The sequence below is a fragment of the Peromyscus maniculatus genome, chromosome 6 (assembly GCF_049852395.1).
Source record: "Peromyscus maniculatus bairdii isolate BWxNUB_F1_BW_parent chromosome 6, HU_Pman_BW_mat_3.1, whole genome shotgun sequence".
Lineage (NCBI taxonomy): Eukaryota > Metazoa > Chordata > Mammalia > Rodentia > Cricetidae > Peromyscus > Peromyscus maniculatus.
Window position 1 is genome coordinate 75,638,627 of NC_134857.1, and position 18,560 is coordinate 75,657,186.

At 51.3% G+C, this 18,560-nt stretch overlaps 1 protein-coding gene across 2 annotated transcripts; it reads left to right on the forward strand.

Annotated features, from left to right (window-relative positions):
• The first annotated feature begins 2,399 nt into the window (after nucleotides 1-2,399).
• On the forward strand, nucleotides 2,400-6,905 carry Mcl1 (MCL1 apoptosis regulator, BCL2 family member). Of its 2 annotated transcripts, XM_076574574.1 has the most exons (4): nucleotides 2,400-3,204; nucleotides 3,525-3,772; nucleotides 3,999-4,056; nucleotides 4,509-6,905. In XM_076574574.1, exons 1-3 carry the CDS (start codon nucleotides 2,562-2,564, stop codon nucleotides 4,050-4,052), a joined length of 945 nt encoding a protein of 314 aa, XP_076430689.1. In that variant the 5' UTR covers nucleotides 2,400-2,561; the 3' UTR covers nucleotides 4,053-4,056; nucleotides 4,509-6,905. The 2 variants fall into 2 exon arrangements, with proteins under 2 accessions (XP_076430689.1, XP_076430690.1); XM_076574575.1 differs by lacking the exon at nucleotides 3,999-4,056 and having other exon boundaries at nucleotides 2,439-3,204.
• The last annotated feature ends 11,655 nt before the right edge of the window (nucleotides 6,906-18,560 follow it).

Here is an 18,560-nt window from a genome sequence, read left to right on the forward strand (position 1 = left end):
GTGTGGCAGCTCATATCACCCCAGAGTGTGGCAGACTGAGGCAGGGAGATGGCCTCCACTTGGGGCCAACCTGGGCAAATCTCTTCCATAAGGTTTTCCTTCAGGTCACCTAGCCCAAATGAATGTCTCTAATTCCATCATTGAAATTGTTGATGCCTACTGTGTACCCCATTTGCACTGTGGTTAGTTGTTGCTTCCTGTATGCCCATTTCACATTGTGGTTAGTTGTTGTTGCCTCCTGTATACCCATTTCACATTGTGGTTAGTTGTTGATGCCTCCTGTATACCCATTTCACACTGTGGTTAGTTGATGCCCCCTGTATACTCATTTCACACTGTGGTTAGTTGATGCCCCCTGTATACCCATTTCACATTGTGGTTAGTTGTTGTGCATGACTAAAAGTTTCTTACAGGCCAGGCAGTGGTACATGCCTTTAATCCCAGCACTCAGGAGGCAGAACCAGACAGATCTCTGTGAGTTCAATGCCAGCCTAGTCTACAGCACGAGATCCAGGACACCAAAACTACACAGAGAAACCCTGTCTTGAAAAACCAGAAAATACAGAAATATTTCTTAGTCACTACAATTACAAGATGCTTCTCTCCCCACTCCCTGCCACACCCTATAAAACTAGGGTTCTAGATCCTGCTTTCCAACAACCACATGCTCCTGTGTCTCCTTGCTAAACTGTGATTTCATGTTTACATATTTCATGAATGTGTGTGGAGGTCAGAGGACAATTTCCAGGCGTAGGTTCTCTCCTTTCACCGTGTGGGTCCAGAGACAGAACTCAGGTCCTCAGGTTTGAGGCAGCTGCCTTTACTCACTGGCCATCTCTAGTCCTAATTTTTGTGCCTCACAAGTTCTGAAATTAAGGGTGTGCAGCCACTTTACAGCGTTTTGAACCCGGGGTTTAATGTTAGACAAGCACTCCACCAATTAAGTCATATTCCCAGCCTGCGATTTTGTTTGTTTGTCTGAGACAGGGTCTCAGTATGTAAGTCTGGCTGGCCTGGAACTTGCTCGGTAGATCAGGTGCCCTAGGGTTTCTATTGCTGGGATTGAAACACCATGATCAAAAAGCAGCTTGGGGAGGGAAGGGTTTATTTGTCCACATCAGTGTTTATTGAACACACCAGGAACTGGAGGCAGGCGCTGATGCAGAGACCATAGAGACGCCCTGCTTTCGGGCTTGCTCCCCCTGGCTTGTCCAGTCTGCTTTCTTATAGAACCCAGGGCCACCAGCCGAGGGACGGCACCACCCACTATGGGCTGGGCCTCCCCCATCAATCACTAATTAAGAAAATGCCTTACAGCTGGATCTTATGGCGGCATTTTCTCTATTGAGGTTCCCTCCTTTTAGATAACTCTAGCTGGTGTCAAGTTGACATTAAGCACACCAGGTTTGCCTCAAACGGAGATCCCCACCTCTTTATGAGGTGCCGGGGATCAACCCAGGACTTCCACAGGGGTAGGCAAGCTGTCTACCAACTGAGCTCTACCCTTGGCCATCAGAAATGACTGTTTTTAGACTACAAGGATGATCCTCTGGGTTTCCTGCCTCCACCTCCCCAGGGCCGGGCAAGCACTCTCCCACCTGAGCTACAGGCCCAGCCACCATAGATGACATTTTTAGACTTTATCATTTGGGGGAGGGGGAGTGAGGAGCCGGGCTCCTGTGGCAGCCATTGGACAACTCTGTGGGGCTGGCCCGCTCCTTCCCCCTTCCGGTGGGTTCCAGGTCCCGAACCCGGGTCTTCAGGTTTGGGTTTCAGTGGCAGGAGCCTTTCGCCAGTTGAACCTTTTCAGCGGCTCCACAGAAATAACTGTCATGGTGGTCTAGGAAGCGTCCTCATTTCAAAACAGAAAAATGACCCAGGTCTCCAACAGTGCGCTCCGATTGACTCCTATTTTGCAAACCCTCCCCCTCTTTCCTTAATTTCTAAGTGAATCCATGGTTACGCGTGGTGTGCAGGGGGCTGGGGAGACGCCTGGGCGGTTACGAGCCCTGGCTGCTTTTCCAGAGGCCTCGGGTTCGACTCCTGGCACCCACATGGAGGAGCACAACCACACACACGCGCGCACACACGCACACACACAACACACACACACACACACACACACACACACACACATCTTAAGTGGTATGGTATGAAAACCAGGCGGGCAGGGCAATGTTAGGGCCAGCCTGAGCTACACAGGGCGTTCCGGGACAGCCCGGGCCTCGGGAACTGTCACAAAGCCGGCGCCCCCGAGCGGGGGAGGCCGAGCGTTCGGCCGGGGCGGGGGTGGGGGGCGGCGAGGGGCGTCCAGGTCGTGAACGCGCACACGCGCGCCGCCGCCGCCCGCCCCGTCGTTATGTAACCGGCGGCGGAAGGGCCGCCGCGGCGTCCGGCGCGGCTCTCCGGAAGCCACGCCCCTTTCCCTTTTACGGGACGTCGCCGCTTGCGTCAGAGCGGCCCTAAGGCGGCGGCCGGTTACCGCCGGCCCCACTCCTGACTTCCGCCTGCCTCGAGTCCGGAGTCGTCGGCCCGATCGCTCCAGCCTGCGGCGTCCGACCATGTTTGGCCTGCGGAGGAACGCGGTGATCGGCCTGAACCTGTACTGCGGCGGCGCCAGCCTCGGCGCGGGCGGCGGCTCCCCGGCCGGGGCGCGCCTGACGGCCGAGGAGGCCAAGGCCCGGCGCGAGGGGGGAGGGGAGGCCGCCCTGCTGCCCGGCGCGCGGGCGGTCGCGCGGCCGCCGCCCGTGGGCGCCGAGGACCCCGACGTGACGGCGGCGGCCGAGAGGCGGCGGCTGCGCTCGCCGGGCCTCCTGGCCGTGGCGCCCGACGAGATGGCCGCGCCGGCCGCCGCCTCCGCCGCCGCCATCATGTCTCCCGAGGAGGAGCTGGACGGCTGCGAGCCGGAGGCGCTCGGCAAGCGCCCGGCCGTGCTGCCCCTGCTGGAGCGCGTGAGCGAGGCGGCGAGGAGCTCGGGCGCCGACGGCTCGCTGCCCTCCACGCCGCCGCCGGCCGAGGAGGAGGAGGAGGACGAGCTGTACCGCCAGTCGCTGGAGATCATCTCGCGCTACCTGCGGGAGCAGGCGGCCGGCGCCAAGGACACGAAGCCGCTGGGCGAGGCGGGCGCGGCGGGCCGGAGGGCGCTGGAGACCCTGCGGCGCGTGGGCGACGGGGTGCAGCGCAACCACGAGACGGCCTTCCAGGGTAAGCGGCGCCCGGGGCGGGCCGGGCCGGGCCGGGCCGCGCGGGGAGAGCGAGCGAGCCGGGCGAGCCGAGCCTGGCTCGGCGGCCAGAATGTTCTGGCCGTGAGTCATTGTTTCCGCCCATCTGGCAGGCAGTTGGGTTCAAAAGCCGGAAAGGGTGGGATGTCAGTGGCGGCGTGGGGTCCGCCCGGAGGCTGCTCCGCGCGCCGGGAGAAGCCCCGGCCCCTCGCCGTGGGTGGGCGAGAGGGGGTCACCCCCCCCCCCCCCGCTGCAGACAAAGGAAGAAAGGCCACGAGGTTGCATGCTTTTTCTTCTTCTCAGGCATGCTCCGGAAGCTGGACATTAAAAACGAAGACGATGTGAAATCTTTTTCTCGAGTGATGGTCCATGTTTTCAAAGATGGCGTAACAAACTGGGGCAGGATTGTGACTCTTATTTCTTTTGGTGCCTATGTGGCCAAACACTTGAAGAGCATAAACCAGGAGAGCTGCATCGAACCATTAGCAGAAAGTATCACAGATGTTCTTGTACGGACAAAACGGGACTGGCTTGTCAGACAAAGAGGCTGGGTAAGTGTGCCTTGTGGTTTAAAGGGGCCGCGGAGTAGAAATGGGGTGCAGGATTTTGTGAAGGTGGACGCAACTAAAGGTTTTTACAAAGTGCTCCCCCTCCCCCCGGCTCCAGATCTAATATATGTATCTCTGGTTGCTTGATGTTGGACGTTGTAAGTGATAGGTCCAGAGAAAAAGTGCTATGACGGTCTTGAATTGTACCAAAAGGTCTTGTATTCTGTAGGTTGTTCTTCTAATTCAGTTGGATAATCTTCAGAGCAGTGGATTCAAACCGTGAAGAAGTAAGAGTCACCTATGATGACTGAATTTCGTTCCCAGTGGGCCCCTCATTTTAATCAAATGGACACGGGGTAGAGCCCGAATTTCAGAAGTTTAGTTCTCAAAGAGCTCTGGGTGTGAGGTGTACTGGACCTCATTAGGAAACACTGACCCACGGGAGAATGCTGCAGAGCGATCTGAAGAGTGGTTAGGATTTCTTTCTGTCTTCTGCCATGTTATGAGGGCCCTCAAAATTCTTTTGTTCAGATTGCAGCGCAGTTGCTGTGAGTTAGTTTAACTATTGTGAGTGGTTACTCACTGAAAAGATCTCCAGAAATGTCTCTTGCATCCCAGGAGTATATAATAATTGGTTCACCATTGTTTGGGGGGATATTTTAATTCACCCTTTCTCTATATTTAGTGTTGCAACCGCAGAAACCCATACTTGAAAAATGTGTTTCTTTTTGTTTTCTAGGATGGGTTTGTGGAGTTCTTCCACGTACAGGACCTAGAAGGCGGCATCAGAAATGTGCTGCTGGCCTTTGCGGGTGTTGCTGGAGTAGGGGCTGGTCTGGCATACCTAATAAGATAGCCTTGTGAGAGCAATAGGTAACTCTTAACTCCGGCCACCAAACCACACGCTTCTGTGAAAACAAGTGTATTTATGAAGTTGGACTTGAAGCTGCCCGCTTTAACAATCCAGGAGTTCCACTCTAGCAACATAGCCAGAAAGCAAGCAAGTGGCTGCAGGATTGACTAACAAGAATAAATACACGGGAAAGTGCTCCCTGTGGAAGAGTACTGTCCGAAAGAAGCAGTTTTCCCTCAGCAGACTGTGGAGGCCGTGGAGGAGGACTTGTAGATTGGACGAAAGTGGGTAGATGGACAGACTTGATTCCTTATCTAGAAGAGTGGCCAGTCAGGCTAGTCATAGAGCTCAATAAATGTGCAGAGTCCACCACTCTCCTGTAGTGTTGAAAGAGAAGCACTAACAATGGCGGTGACCTGTGTGGAGTGGATTTAAGCTACAAGTGACCAGCTGTGACTAGAAGCCCCAGTACTTACTGTAGGAGGATGTGAAGGGGCCCTTCGGGGGAGCTTCCCAGGTGCACTCCGTGACGGCCCAAGTGCTCTCGGGACAAGAGGCCTGTCTGCTCGGGCTTGGTTGGATGACTAAGTTCATCAGCCTAGTTACGGCCAAAAGTACTTGACTCAAGTTCGCTAATTAGTTACAAGACTGAGAAGCCTCAATTTTTAAGAAAAACAACTTATAAAAAATGTATTTGTCTGTAAAAATTGTATATATTTTTACAGAAAGTCTATTTCTTTGAATATAAAAAGAGGGAAGTCTTGGATTTAGTTTTTCCATACCCTTTTGAAATTGCAACTTCTCTAGTTAGAAATCTATTTCTTACAGCTTTTTAAAACTTGGTCCAGACCCAGTTGTGTGTGGACTGGTTGTAGTGGGACGAATCAGATTCATAACTATGCAGGTTTCGTTTTCCGGTCTGATTTTGTATCACAGAGGTAAGACATTTGACCCCCATTTGACGTGCTAAAATTGTAAAGTGGTTTGGGAACACAGGCTAGACTCATAACCATGGTGCTATTCACGGGGTTTACTTGTTTAACACAAGTTTAAGCCCGGTGGTGTCAATAAACAAGTTATGTATTTCTTTTCTACTAATGATTGCCAAGCTTTGTTTTGAATTTCTGTATTGGTCTGTCTGATGCCCCACCTATTGTAATGAGTTAACCTTTACTTCCTTTCCTTTCTTCACATACTGGCTTGTTATGCTCTCCCTGGCCCCTCTACAGATATAATCGAGGTCTATATTGCCTCCCTGAACCCCCACCCCCCAACTGGGAACCTAAGTGATCTCCCTCCCTCCGTCTTTGTCTCCTTAGGGTAGTAACTTCCTCTGAGCCCTGTGACGGGCAGTGACAGCTATGGGGGTGAGACCCCCTTTTCTTGGATTGGCGTCTTCTCCACTGTTGCTTCTGTTGTCGAAAAGCGTCCAGAGTCATAGCTTTAGCTACGGTTTGCTCCCGGTGTGAATCTGCTCACTGAAATGTAGAGAGAGGTGGTTCTGTTGAGCCTCAGTTACCTAGAAGCCACTGGTAAGCTGAAGGTGTTTGTTTGAGCTAGGGTCATTGGGAAGCTTCGGTCCCAGAACGTGACCTTTAGTCAGGACTGCAGATAAAAATAGGCATGAATCAGATGACTAAGAATGCAGTGGAGAAGTGCCCTGCCGCCCATCTCAGCCATAGGTCATCCTGCTGGAGCCATTTGTACCTGTGTATTTATCCTTGGTTATAAATTGCTTATTTATGTTTATGTCTTGGACTTATAAGCACTTTATGTAGTTTAATTAACCCTACAGGTTAAGGTGACTGAAAGACTAGCCCCCCATATTCAGTTGTGGAAGTTTGTGTATATGCAGACAGGATCTTAGTAGGTATTTTAGCTCCAGGGCCCTGAAGACTTGGAGAGCTCAAGTGGTTGAGAAAAGGGGTTTATTTAGAGGGAGAAGAGAGAGGCACGAGGCCTGAGTGCTGACTAGCTGAAGAGTTGAGACACATCCTCCAAAGGGAAGAGGGAGGGCTGCTTGGAAAGACGGCTCTCAGCAAATTCTGTTTGTCTTACACTTCTCTCAGGGAAAAAACCAACAGTCTTCAAGCATCCATGTACAATCTACCTGGGGTGGTGAAACCTTCATTCTGGTAGAACCGGCATTTCTAACATCTGTTCCCGAAAGGGTTAGGACCAACTGCAAGTTAATGTGGGTTGTAAAAAATGTGTTTCCCTAAACTGTTTCTTCTCCTGAGGAAAAAAAAAAATAAACCTTTTTTTTTTTCTTCTCCAAAGTAAGATGTGGTGTATGGGTCTTTTCTTATCGCCTTCCTTCCCCTTACGCAAGTCTCTTTAGGGAAGTCAGCTGGGCAAACATGTAAGTCAACTAAAAGCAAAAGTGAATAGCAAATGAATAGAGTCCTTGCAATGTAGATTTGAAGTCTTGTGTTTAATGTATTACTGCTTAAACTAGTTCTGTACTTCTTTGCGTGGTGGAGGAGAAGGCTTTTTAGTTTCCTCTGAGACAGTCTCAAAATAGCCCAGGCTGGACTGTCTTCAACTCTGATCTCTTAGCACCACACCTAGCTTTCTTGTTGACAGGTTTCTTGTCTTAAATTCACTAGCAGAGGTTGACCTTGAACTTCCATGTTCTGCTTCCACCTCTGATGACTGCTTTAGCTGAGATGATGGGTGTGTGTGCCTTCCTTGAGGTGTGTTATTGTAACCTGCCCCTGCAGGAAGTGTACTTGGACAAAGGAGCTTTCCTCCCCCCAACTCCCCAAGTGCTGGAGTCAAACCCAGGACCTGTGTGTAGTAGGCTGCTTCACTGAGCCACACTCATACACCGGGGTCTTAGTTATGCGACTCTGGGCCCAGTCTGAGCAGTTGAGCCCAGGACCTGGTGTGTGGTACACAGGCACTCCTCAGCTGAGCTGCAGGCACTGCCCCCAGTCCTTGTTAATGCACAGATCAGAAGCTTGCTTACCTCGTGAGTTACCACGGATCGGTGTACATGGAAACAATTTTATCTGAGGTCAGTTCAACTTCGAAGTCAAGGTTCTCCCACTGGGAGCTGGGGATCAAACTGGGCTTGGCAGCGAGTGCCCTTACACACTGATCCGGCTCAGCAGCCCTGTTTGATCGGGTGTTGTGGTGTTCACTTGTTTTTAATGTGAAAGGGTTCACAAAGGGACTACCACACACACACACACACACACACACACACACACACACACACACACACACACACACACACCCTTTTGAGATGAACAAGATTAATCACCTGAGGTTTTAGTAGTTCTTCGCATCTGTCGGTGCCCCTCCTTCCAAGAAGGAGGTGAGAATAAGCCGGTTTGAAGAACTTATCCTGCCTTTGTTGTCAAATACCTTGAAAGGAGCCGAATCACCATGGAAATGTGCAAATTTGAGGTTTGCATAACTGGTTTTCAGCCACAAACACCAAACGCTAATCATGCAAACAGCATCTGCACCTTCTCCACCCAGTGTTGTCTGTCTAAACATCTGCTCCGTCTTCCATGGTTTCACTACCAGATGACAGTACGATTGCCTCGTCTGGTCTCCCGCACACCTGGTTTCACTGTGCAGCCCTGGTTGTCCCGGAGCTCGCTCTAGACCAGGCTGGCTTCGAACTCAGAGATGATGCACCGCCGCTGCCACCACCCCCGCCGCTGCCTGGCAGTAACTTGATTATAAAACTGCTTTGTGCCTGGCGTAGTGGCTGGTGCCTGTAGCCCAGCCTGTCACTTGGCAGGAGTACTGCTGGAATTCTAGGCCAACATAGGCTGCATAGTAAAATCCTCTCTAAAGGGGGCAGTGGCGGCCCTCAGAGGTGGCTCTGAAATTTGGGAGCACTAACTGATCTTCCAGAGGGCCAAAGTTCAATTCCCAGCTGCCATGTAAGGCAACTCGAAAGTCACCTAAGTAACTTCAGCTCCTGGAAATCTGATGCCCTCTTCTACCTTAAGTCTTGTTCACACACATTTCACAGACACAAGAGGGAAGGAAAAGTTCCATTTGTTGGGAATGTTCAATTGCTGTCTGTCCACACACACACATAAGGTCCTGGGTTTGATTCCTAGCACCGAGAGCAGAGCTGTGTACATAGGCATGTTGGTTCAATTCAAATGGCACCCAAGGAAGGGTAAGACTAGCATGCTAAACCTTGCTTGACACACACTAGTGATCCCAGCAGGATTACATCAGGTCCAAGGCAAGGCAAGCCTGTGCTACATACCCCTACCCCCCCCCCCTTTTTTTTTTTTTGGCTTTTTGAGACAGGATATCTCTGGAGTTTTGGTGCCTGTCCTGGATCTCACTCTGTAGACCAGGCTGGCCTCGAACTCAGAGATCCACCTGGCTCTGCCTCCCGAGTGCTGGGATTAAAGGCGTGCACTACCACCGCCCGGCCAGACCCCCAAATCTTGACCTGGGTTAAGTTTCGCTTAGCGCTGTTCTTTTTGTTGGTTTTTAGTTATTTTTTAAACAGGACCTAGGCTTGCAGTGAACTTTGGATGCTCCTGCCTTGGCCTTCTCTGCCACTGTGATGGCCATTGATGCTTTATGACATGAAGCTATTCCTGTGCAGTGTCTTTTACCTTAAACTTGAATCAAGCCAGCTTGTGGACAGCACTCTTGTAATCCCAGTCCAGGGGAGGTTGAGGCAGTGCTGTGTGCTGGAGGTCAGTCAGGGTCATATCACCAGCTTCCATTTCCAAGAAAAAGCTGTAAGGCCGGGAGTGGTGGTACACACCTGGGACACCTGAGACTGGAGATGGCGGCCTGAGAATCAATCCAGAGCTAAAGGTCAGCTTTTGCTACTGGGTTTTGAAGCCGGTTCAGGCTGCCTGAGAACTTGTTTGGGGTAAACAGTAAAATTAAGTGGGTGTGGTGGCACATATCTTAATTTCTCTGCCACTTGGGAGGAGTTTAAGGCCAACCAGGACTCTAATTCAAAGAGTAAGCTAGAGGACTCGGTAAGGAGACCTACACCCCATCCCACCCCGGTGTTTGACCCAACTAACGCTCAGTTCTCTTTTTCCCCGCCTGTGGAGACCCAAGTTCTGGCCCCCTGCCTCAGCCTCTCCTGTGCCAAACAGGTGTGTGCCCACGGCAGCTTCAGAACCCAGGGCTTCTGAGTCCTAGGCAAGCGTCAGCCAGCCGCCACCCAGCCCTTTCATTTTCTGTTCTTGTGATTTTCCGTTTTCTGAGTTGTGCTGGTAAGGGTGCTGGAGTGGAAACCGAAGCCTCCTAAACTGTGGAGCTGCTGAGCCACACCAGCTGGCCCTGGTCGGTACTTGAGAACTGTCATTCTGTTGCTTGAGAATTTTCTTTCCAAGGTAGGGGTGCCACTCATTTGTTAGTGTGTATATTTAACCTTTGCAGGGTCCTGAGTCCATTCCCCTGCGTCCCCACGGCCACCCAGCTTTCCCCTTTTCTGGCACTCTCCCCTAGGCTGGGATCGAACTTGAGATGATAGTCTTGTCTTAGCCTCTCAAAGTTCTGGCCTGAGGTGGCCATAAGGCCAGCCTAAAAACTTTTTCAGGAACCAGTTTTGGTAAATAGAGGATTTTACAAAAATTAGAGTGAAAAAAGTACAACCATTAGCAGATAGCATGGCTACAACCAGATAACCAAAGCACCAGCAGTTCCTGAGGCTGAAGACTGCAGCATGTTCTCTCTCGTGCCTCCAGGCTTCTCTTGTTCAGTGATTTCAGAATTCTGCCTTCATGGAGCCGACTCTCCACCCCCACTTAGTGACTTCTCTGGAGATTTGAAAACTTGGTTCTGTCTCAGTTCACAGTAGTTACAGTGTTAGGTTAGCTTATCTCAGTTATGGGAAGCATCTGGGGGGGAGGGGCATCCGCCAGGAGGCTGATGAGGCAAACAGCTCTCCAGAATTGAGGGGGGTTTTTCCTTGGGGGGAGTTCCCAGACAATTTCTCTGTGTAACAGAGGCTTCGCCTCTCAGGGGCTGAGGATATAGGCCTGTGCTACTACACACTAATAAATAGTTCTAATGGAGTAGAACTAGTTGACTTTTTCTGAAGTCTTTCTAAAGCCCTGACAGGCTTGCCAGTCTATATGTAGACTGGATTGGCCTCAAACTTACGTTGTCTTCCTACCTCTGCCTCCCACGTGTGGTAGCTTTGTGTTTCCTCAAAATAATAGTTCCTGACACCTGGAAATGTGTTGGAGCCCCTTCTGAGTCCCATCGATCCTCACGTTACCACAACCAACTTTACAGTGCTTTGAAAACTGAAGTTTTTGTTTGGTTGGTTGGTTGGTTTGGTTTGCTTCTAAGTTTGTTTGGGAGTATTTTTTGTTTGTTTGCTTCTTAAGATTCTAATTTATTTCAGTGTTTGAGACAAGGCCTCACTATGTAGCTCTGGCTGTTCTGGAACTTGCTATGTAGACCAGGATGGCCTCAAACTCAGAGATCCCCCTGCCCTGCCTCCCAGGTGCTGGGATTTGTATGTGTCCCCACACCCTGCTCTGTCTTTGAAGTGGGGCCTCACTCTATAGCCTTAGCTGGCTTGGGACTTGCTATGGAGACCAGTAGACCATGTTGGCCTCGAAATCCCAGAGTTCTGTTTCCCAAGAGTTGTGATTAAAGGTTCATAGTCCAGCCTGGTTTTATTTCTTTTTAATTACCTGTATATGGGAGGGGGTTATGTAGATGTGAGTGGGTTGGATCTATTAGATCTGGAATTACAGGCATCTGCAAACCACCTGTTATAAATTCTGGGCACGGAACTCTGGATTTCTACAAGAACTCTTCACAGCTGAGTCCTCACCAGCCCAAGAGCCTAGTCTGCAGTTTCTTCTGGGGAAGTCATACAAAATGCTTTATATCCTGGCGGTTGGGGACATCCGCTTCTGCCTAGCTCCCAGTCATCTGCACCTCAGGAGGGGAAAAAACTGATAGCCCCCCACCCCACCCCCACGGGCCACCCAGTGTACTGTGGGGTGCAGTCTTACATAGACCAGCTGGATTAAGTGCCTTGTCTTGCTTGAGACATTCTCTGTGATGGGCTCCGTCTTCCAGTGTTGGCATTATTGCCATGTCCTTACCTAACTTACTCATGAATAACCTATTTTACTAGAGCTCACACCTCACAGCTACCTGGTCCTTCACCTTCCAGACCCTCACAACCAGGGAAAGCAAATCTGTTTTTGAACACAGGACCAAGAGCTACACTGCAGAACAACATTTAGTAGGAACAACCTTTGAAATTTACTCAAGTTTGTTACTAAATGCATGGTGTCTCCTAATCTTGTTCCCGTGGGAGACTCAATTCCTGCTCTTCCCATCCTGATTCAGAAAACCAGTTTGTTCTGGCTGCCCAGACTTCCCCACAGACTGCATTTTTCTTGCCCATGAGCTCATTGTTTTGGCTTCTTTGCTGGTATAAATCCACCCAGCCCATTGGGGAGATCTCAGCTTCTGGTCCCCTAACTGGCTGGGGCTGCATTCCATTCAGAATTTCACCACCCCCACTTGATGTGGTCACATGCGTGTGTTTGTTTATTCAAGTTAGCCTGGGACAAGGTGTGCTGGGAAAGAGACCAAGAAAATGGTCCCGGAAAAAAGCTTAACTGTTAGTATTATCCTGGGTCGGAGAGGTTGGCAGCGTTTTTGAAGAGCATGGTTGTCTGTGTGTGTACGAGGTAGGACTAAACTTGTAGCAGTCTCCTGCCTTAGCCACCACTGCATGCTAGAATTATAAGCATGAGCCACCACCATGCCTGGCGTTCCTATGCATATGTTAGTTATTCCTGAATCTTCTCTACCTAGATCTGTCATGGATTCTTTGCTCAGCTCACATCTCCATTCCTTAGTGTGCCTGGAGCAATCTCTGCCTTGGAAGTGGGGCCTGGGCGGGGGACAGCTGGGCTGCAGCAGAGAAGCAGCTGCTGGGTTTGTTGTTCACCTTTCCTGAGGATGATAGTCTTGTTGATTTCCTCTTGACCCTGAGAACCCGATCTGAGAAGCCCAGTGCAGCCTGCAGGTGAAGCTGTGCGGAGGAGCCGCGTGTTCTCCCGGTGGGTAACGTGTAACGTGCCGGATTAGTAGGAGAAGCCTGCCTGAGGCATGTCCTCTTGCCCTCCCTCTCTCTGCCATCTCTTCATTTTAAAAAAAAGCTGTAAGTGGGCCGGGCGGTGGTGGCGCACGCCTTTAATCCCAGCACTCGGGAGGCAGAGCTAGGCGGATCTCTGTGAGTTCGAGGCCAGCCTGGGCTACAGAGTGAGCTCCAGGAAAGGCGCAAAGCTACACAGAGAAACCCTGTCTCGAAAAACCAAAAAAAAAAAAAAAAAGCTGTAAGTGATGCCAGTAATTCCAGTTCAGCACCTGAGAGACAGACACAGAAGGATTACCCTAAGTTCAAGGCCAGCCTGGGCTACAAAAAGACCCTCGTCGAAGAAAAATAAAAAAACAAACCCGCACACAGTGGCTGTGGGAAGTGAAGTTTTGTCATTTCTCAGAAATCCCTCCTGAGGCAGTGAAACAGAAACGGGGAAACAGCTGTGTTGAAACAGTGAGGGTGTGTGTGTGTGTGTGTGTGTGTGTGTGTGTGTGTGTGTGTGTGTAGATGATAGGGCTTGTTTTTAACTGTGTGTGTGTGTGTGTGTGCGTGTGTGTGTGTGTGTGTGTGTGTGTGTGTGTAGATGATAGGGCTTGTTTTTAACTGTGTGTGTGTGTGTGTGTGTGTGTGTGTGTGTGTGTGTAGATGATAGGGCTTGTTTTTAACTGTGTGTGTGCTTGCTGGAGACCCACTTGGGGCCCTTGGACATACTAAACACAAACTCTCCCACCAAGGTGCACCCCAGCCCTGACCCATCATCAGCTGCAGGAACAGCCGCTCAGCGGAGCTCCTGGGTGATGCTGGGTGCAGGGAGCCCTTGTGCCCCTCCCCCAATCTCACTTTGGTGGTTAAAGTCTGGTCTGAGGTAGAATGGATGTCTCCCTTTCTGTTTCGTGAACTATGAAGAACATAGCAGTGAAGTCAGGTATGGCGGTGAAAACCTGCATAAGAATTAATTAAGCCAGGAGTGGTGGCACACACATTTAATTCTCAGCACTGGGGAGGCAGAGGCAGGTGGAACTCTAGGAGGCCAGCCTGGTCTACATAGTGAGACCCTGTCTTAAAAAAGAAAAGGGTTGGGGTTTTGGAGCTGGAGAGGTATCAGTTAAGAGTGTTAGCTGCTCAGTTCGCCGCAATGCAGAGTGGCTCACAATTGCCTGTAGGTCCAGCTTCAGGGGATGCAATGCTCCTCTGGCCTCTGCAGTTGCAGTTGTACACACATGACAAATTTGAAAAAAGAAAGAAACTGGTTAAGAGAATTAGAGGAATTCATCAATGCCCAGTGAAATAAAAACTTGTAGCATAAGAATTTGACGAACAGTCCCAGATAAAGGTTATTTTCAGAAGAAATACCATTCTACTGCTTTTAAAAACAGCATACTAAGGTAACTCACAGCAGTGAATTTGTAGGGAAAAAAATTGGATTCCATATTTTTTTGTTTGTTTTTCAAGATAAGGTTCAGCTCTGGCTGTCCTGAACTCCCTTTGTAGACGAGGAGGCTGGCCTCTAACTCACAGAGGTCCACCTGCCTCTGCCTCCTGAGTGCTAGGATTAAAGGCGTGCGCCACCATTATGTGGCTGGATTCCATAATTCTTATTGCTTGCGATAATAATAACAACCTTGAATATCTGATCTTTAGCCTGCCCTTATCTCCCAAATCCTGAGACTACAAGCATGCACCACCATCACCTGGCTTGCATTTTTAAACCTCATTACATTAAACAATTATTACGTCTATTCTGTGTGTATCATGGAAACACCTATGTACCACCTTACACAGGTGGCGGTCAGAAGTCAGTTCTCTCATACTCTGGGAATTAAACTCCAGGGTCATGCCTGGCAACAAGCACCTTCACTCACTGAAGAGGAGGCAGGGAGAGGTGCAGGTGTGGAGGTCAAAAGATAACCTGTAGATGTTGGCCCCAGGAATCCATCGTGGCATCAGTCTGGGTGGCAAGTGCTGTGACCTACCCAGCCAACGTGATAGCCTGGCGTGTGTTTTTCAATGGTTAATAAAAGTCTGAAGTATTTTGTGAGGTGTTGAAATATGACGAAGTCGGAAGTTCCAGTGTCCTAACTTTAATGGGTACACAGCTCGTTTGTTGCTTGTGTGTTACTGTCCGTCACGTTTGTATTGCAGCATGCAGAGGTGCATGGTTGCAGCAGAGACGACTCAGCCTGCAAAAGCCAACACTGACCATCTAGTTGGATAGAGAAAAGCTTGCTCAGCCCTGGACTGCACTAAAAGCAAGTCTCATTTTGTGAGAAAGGCTAAGCATGGTGACACATGTCTGTAATCCCAGCACTGACTGGGGAAGTGGAGGCAGGAGGAGCTGGAGATCTGGAGGTAAGTGCTGCCTCAGCTACAAGAAACCCTGTCTCAAAACAACTGGGACAGACCTTTAATCCCAGCACTTGGGAGGCAGAGGCAGGGGCATCTCTATGAGTTTAAGGACAGCCAAGTCTACACAGAGAAACCCTGTCTTGAAAAACCAAAAAAATAAAAAATAACGGGCTGAGAGAAATGGCTCAGGGGTTAAGAGCATTAGCTGCTCTTCCAGAGTTCAATTCCCAGCACCCACACGGCAGCTCACAACTGTCTGTAACTCCTATTCCAGGGGATCCGACACCCTCACATAGACTTACATGCAGACAAAACACCAATGCACATACAATAAAAACAAAAAAGACCTGAACAGCCAGTGGTCAGTCCTAGGGAGGGCAGGGCAGGCAGATGTAAGAGCAAAGGTAACTAATTCAGGGGCAGATGGACTCCACACCAGCACCTCCCTTGATCGGGACCTCATGCACCTTTCCCCTCGCATCAGGAAGGACTCAGGCAAGGCCTGGAATAACCTAATGTGGAGCCAGCAGACGGCTATGCCGCCAAGTGTGACGACTGAGTTTGTGGCCCTGGTCCACGCGGCGGGAAGAGAACAACCTGACAGTTGTCCCCCGGCTTCAGCAGTGGCACTTGAATGCTCTGCATGCTCCTTCCACACACAAACTAAACGGGCGGGTGGGGTGGTACTGGGTGGGTCCTCCACAGCTGAACCAACAGGTTTTGGTTCTCACCCAGGGAATGAAGGCCACGGTCGGTTTCACTTGTGTGGGAGTGGAGTGAAGGGGAGGAGGGTCTCACTGTAGCACAGGGTGGCCTAGAACTCTTGATAATCCTCAGCTTCAAGTGTTGGGGCAGCGCTGGGCAGCACCCCAGCTCTCTGTCCTCTGCCATCATGCTGTACCTCCGGTCCCACCCACCTTCCAGCCTCAGCCCGAAACACCTGCCTGTGAGGCGTCCCCCAGCTCCAGGTGTAAGAGCCCAAGCTCAGACTGGTGACTGGCGCTGATTATGCCGAGGTTAGCCCAAACTGTTTGTCTCTTGTCAGACTTCGGTCCTTTCCTGAGACTTTCTACTTCCTGTCCAGAGAAGGTGCTTTCCACCTCTTCACCTGCCTGCAACAAGAACCCAGCGATGGTGCGTTTGAAGGGGGTTGGGTGGAAAGGACACTCCTATTTCCACTCAGATCTCCACAGACCACAGGTCACTAACAGGGGGCTCCTTGGCTTCAAGAGAAGCACCCCTGATTCAGTTCACTGGTTAGAGAGGGGAAGCAAAGTCTGTAAAACGTTGAGTTTGGGATGGTGGCACATGCCCAGCACCTCAGAGCCACGGGCAAGGAAGATCGCCACAAACTTGAGGCCAGCCAGAGCTACAGAGGGGTCAGGCAAGAGAAAATCCAGAAGGCTGCGGCTCCTGTCTCCTCCTCCACCCCACATCCTGATCCTTAATGACCACTTGGTCCTCAGCTCTAGCCTCAGGACTGGTTTCTTGAAAGAGTAGCTTGTGACCGACACCCGGGCACCGGGCAGCAGCTGGTATTTTAGTTTGTGCTCTGTTCCCTCCTGACCAGAGTGGAGTCTGCATGAGTGGACGTGTGGAGGGAGTGGTGGAACTCATCAGGGCCACCTTTGCAGCTGTGCACACCTGCTTACAGGGTGGGGGAGGGAGTCTGGTCGCTAAATTTAGTAGGGCTGCTGCTACAATGGAGTAGGTATTTACCCCAGGAAGTTGAAGTCAGGGGGAGGGGAATCCCTACCTGCTGGAGCTTTTAAAAAATAATGCATGACCCAGGGCTTCATGCATGCAGAGTAAACTCTCACCAGCTGCTCCCCCAGCACAGCTGAGCTGAGAGCTGAGTTCTCTGGAGACTAGAACCAGCTCCTCCCCCGCAGGCACGCCGAGGATCCTGTGGTCTTGTGCTGGCTTCTGCATGCTTGAGCTCTCTGCATGTCCTTTGCTCCTGTCACCACCACCCCCATCAAGTCGCAGGTCCAGTTCCTCTTAGGTCCTTCCCTAAATTCCCCCTCCTGCATCAAAACCAGGGGCTTCACCACGCCGAGCTGCCCTTTGGGTCTTAACTTCCTTACTCAGACCCCAGAGGTCAGCAAAGCAGTGTCTGGCCACACTGCTCCTTCTAGGGCGCCAGGGGAAAGGTTGCTGTAAGTCAGGTTTCCTTGCCTAGGGATGTCTACTGCTCTCGGTGACCAGAGGACAAGCCTTCGTTTATAATGAGGAAGAAGGCAGGACCTCCCCTCCTCCCCAGGGTAAGAGGCTGAAGGCTGGAAGCTCGGGGGCTCTCAGAAAAAGAAAGGCGGTCTTCGTGATGTTGGGGGAACCCTAGAGGGCTGTGGCTGCATTCTCCACCTGTGATTGGCTCTCAGGCCTAGACCAGACTCTGAACCTGCCCAGCAACAGCCCTAAGAGGCTTGAAAAGGGAGGGGAAGTCAGCTGAGCTGTGGCCTCCACCCCAGCCCGGCTTCCAGGAACTGAAGGGAGGGCCTGAGACCGAAGCCACCCTCCCTTGCCCTGGGACTCTGCCCTCTGCCTGTGTCTGTCTCCCTGGGCCCTGCATCCTTGCCTTCCAGGCTCACCAGAGAAAGAAACACATCACACAGCTCTTCGGAGGCAGGGCATTCTTTTTTCTTTCCTTTTTTTGGGGTGGTGGTGGTGGTGGTTTCGAGACAGGGTTTCCTTGTGTAGCCCTGGCTGTCCTGGAACTCGCTCTATAGACCAGGCTGACTTTGAACTCACAGAGATCCTCCTGCCTCTGCCTCCCAAGTGTTGGAATTAAAGCTGTGCGCCACCATCGCCTGGCAGAGGCAGGGCATTCTTGTAGCCTCCTTGCCTAAGCCCTGCCATGGACCAAAGTCAGTTTTGTTTTCCTGGTGTTTTTTGAGACAGAGTCTCACAGTATAGCCCAGGCTGGCCTTGTGGTCCTCCTGCCTCAGCAGGAGTACGGGGGAGGGGGAGTCGCCCCATGGCTTCATTTCCTTCCCCACCCACGCCCCTCCCACTCTGCTGTCTTGTTTCTGCTCAGCCACATCCAACCCAAGGACAGCCTGAGCTCCGAGGCAGTGCGCTAAAGGCTCTGCTACAGCAGAAGGTCCCACTTCTAGGGAGCCTAGACATGCTCGGAAAACAGTGGTCACCCGGGGAAACTGTCTGCGGGCCTTTGCTGGTGGCCAAACTCAGCTTGCTGGAGAGGCAGGGACGGGTCAGAGCTTCCTCCGGAAGCGGGACCACAGCCCTCAGGACTGCAGGGGGTCGGGGAACAGTTGGCACTGGTGAATAAAGCTGCCCCTTCACATCACCTTTAGCAAGTTATTTACTTTGAAAGAAACACAGGGAGCGGGGAGGGAGGAGGCCTGGTGAGACATCTCTGAGGAATGTGTCTCTGGCAGGACATCCGTTACTGCCTTGGCCCCTCCTCCCTCCTGCAGCCCCGGAGAACCAGGCCGGGCTCCTCTGATTCTGCTGAGCCAGGGGAGGGGCCAAGGCAGCCT

What these genes read in the sequence shown, in the direction of transcription:
- Mcl1 (XM_076574575.1), top strand. Translation starts at nt 2,562, where the DNA reads ATGTTTGGCCTGCGGAGGAACGCGGTGATCGGCCTGAACCTGTACTGC. An exon ending in CCACGAGACGGCCTTCCAGG is followed by an intron (nt 3,205 to 3,524) that starts GTAAGCGGCGCC and finishes TCTTCTTCTCAG; the next exon opens with GCATGCTCCGGAAGCTGGAC. An exon ending in TTGTCAGACAAAGAGGCTGG is followed by an intron (nt 3,773 to 4,508) that starts GTAAGTGTGCCT and finishes TTTGTTTTCTAG; the next exon opens with GATGGGTTTGTGGAGTTCTT.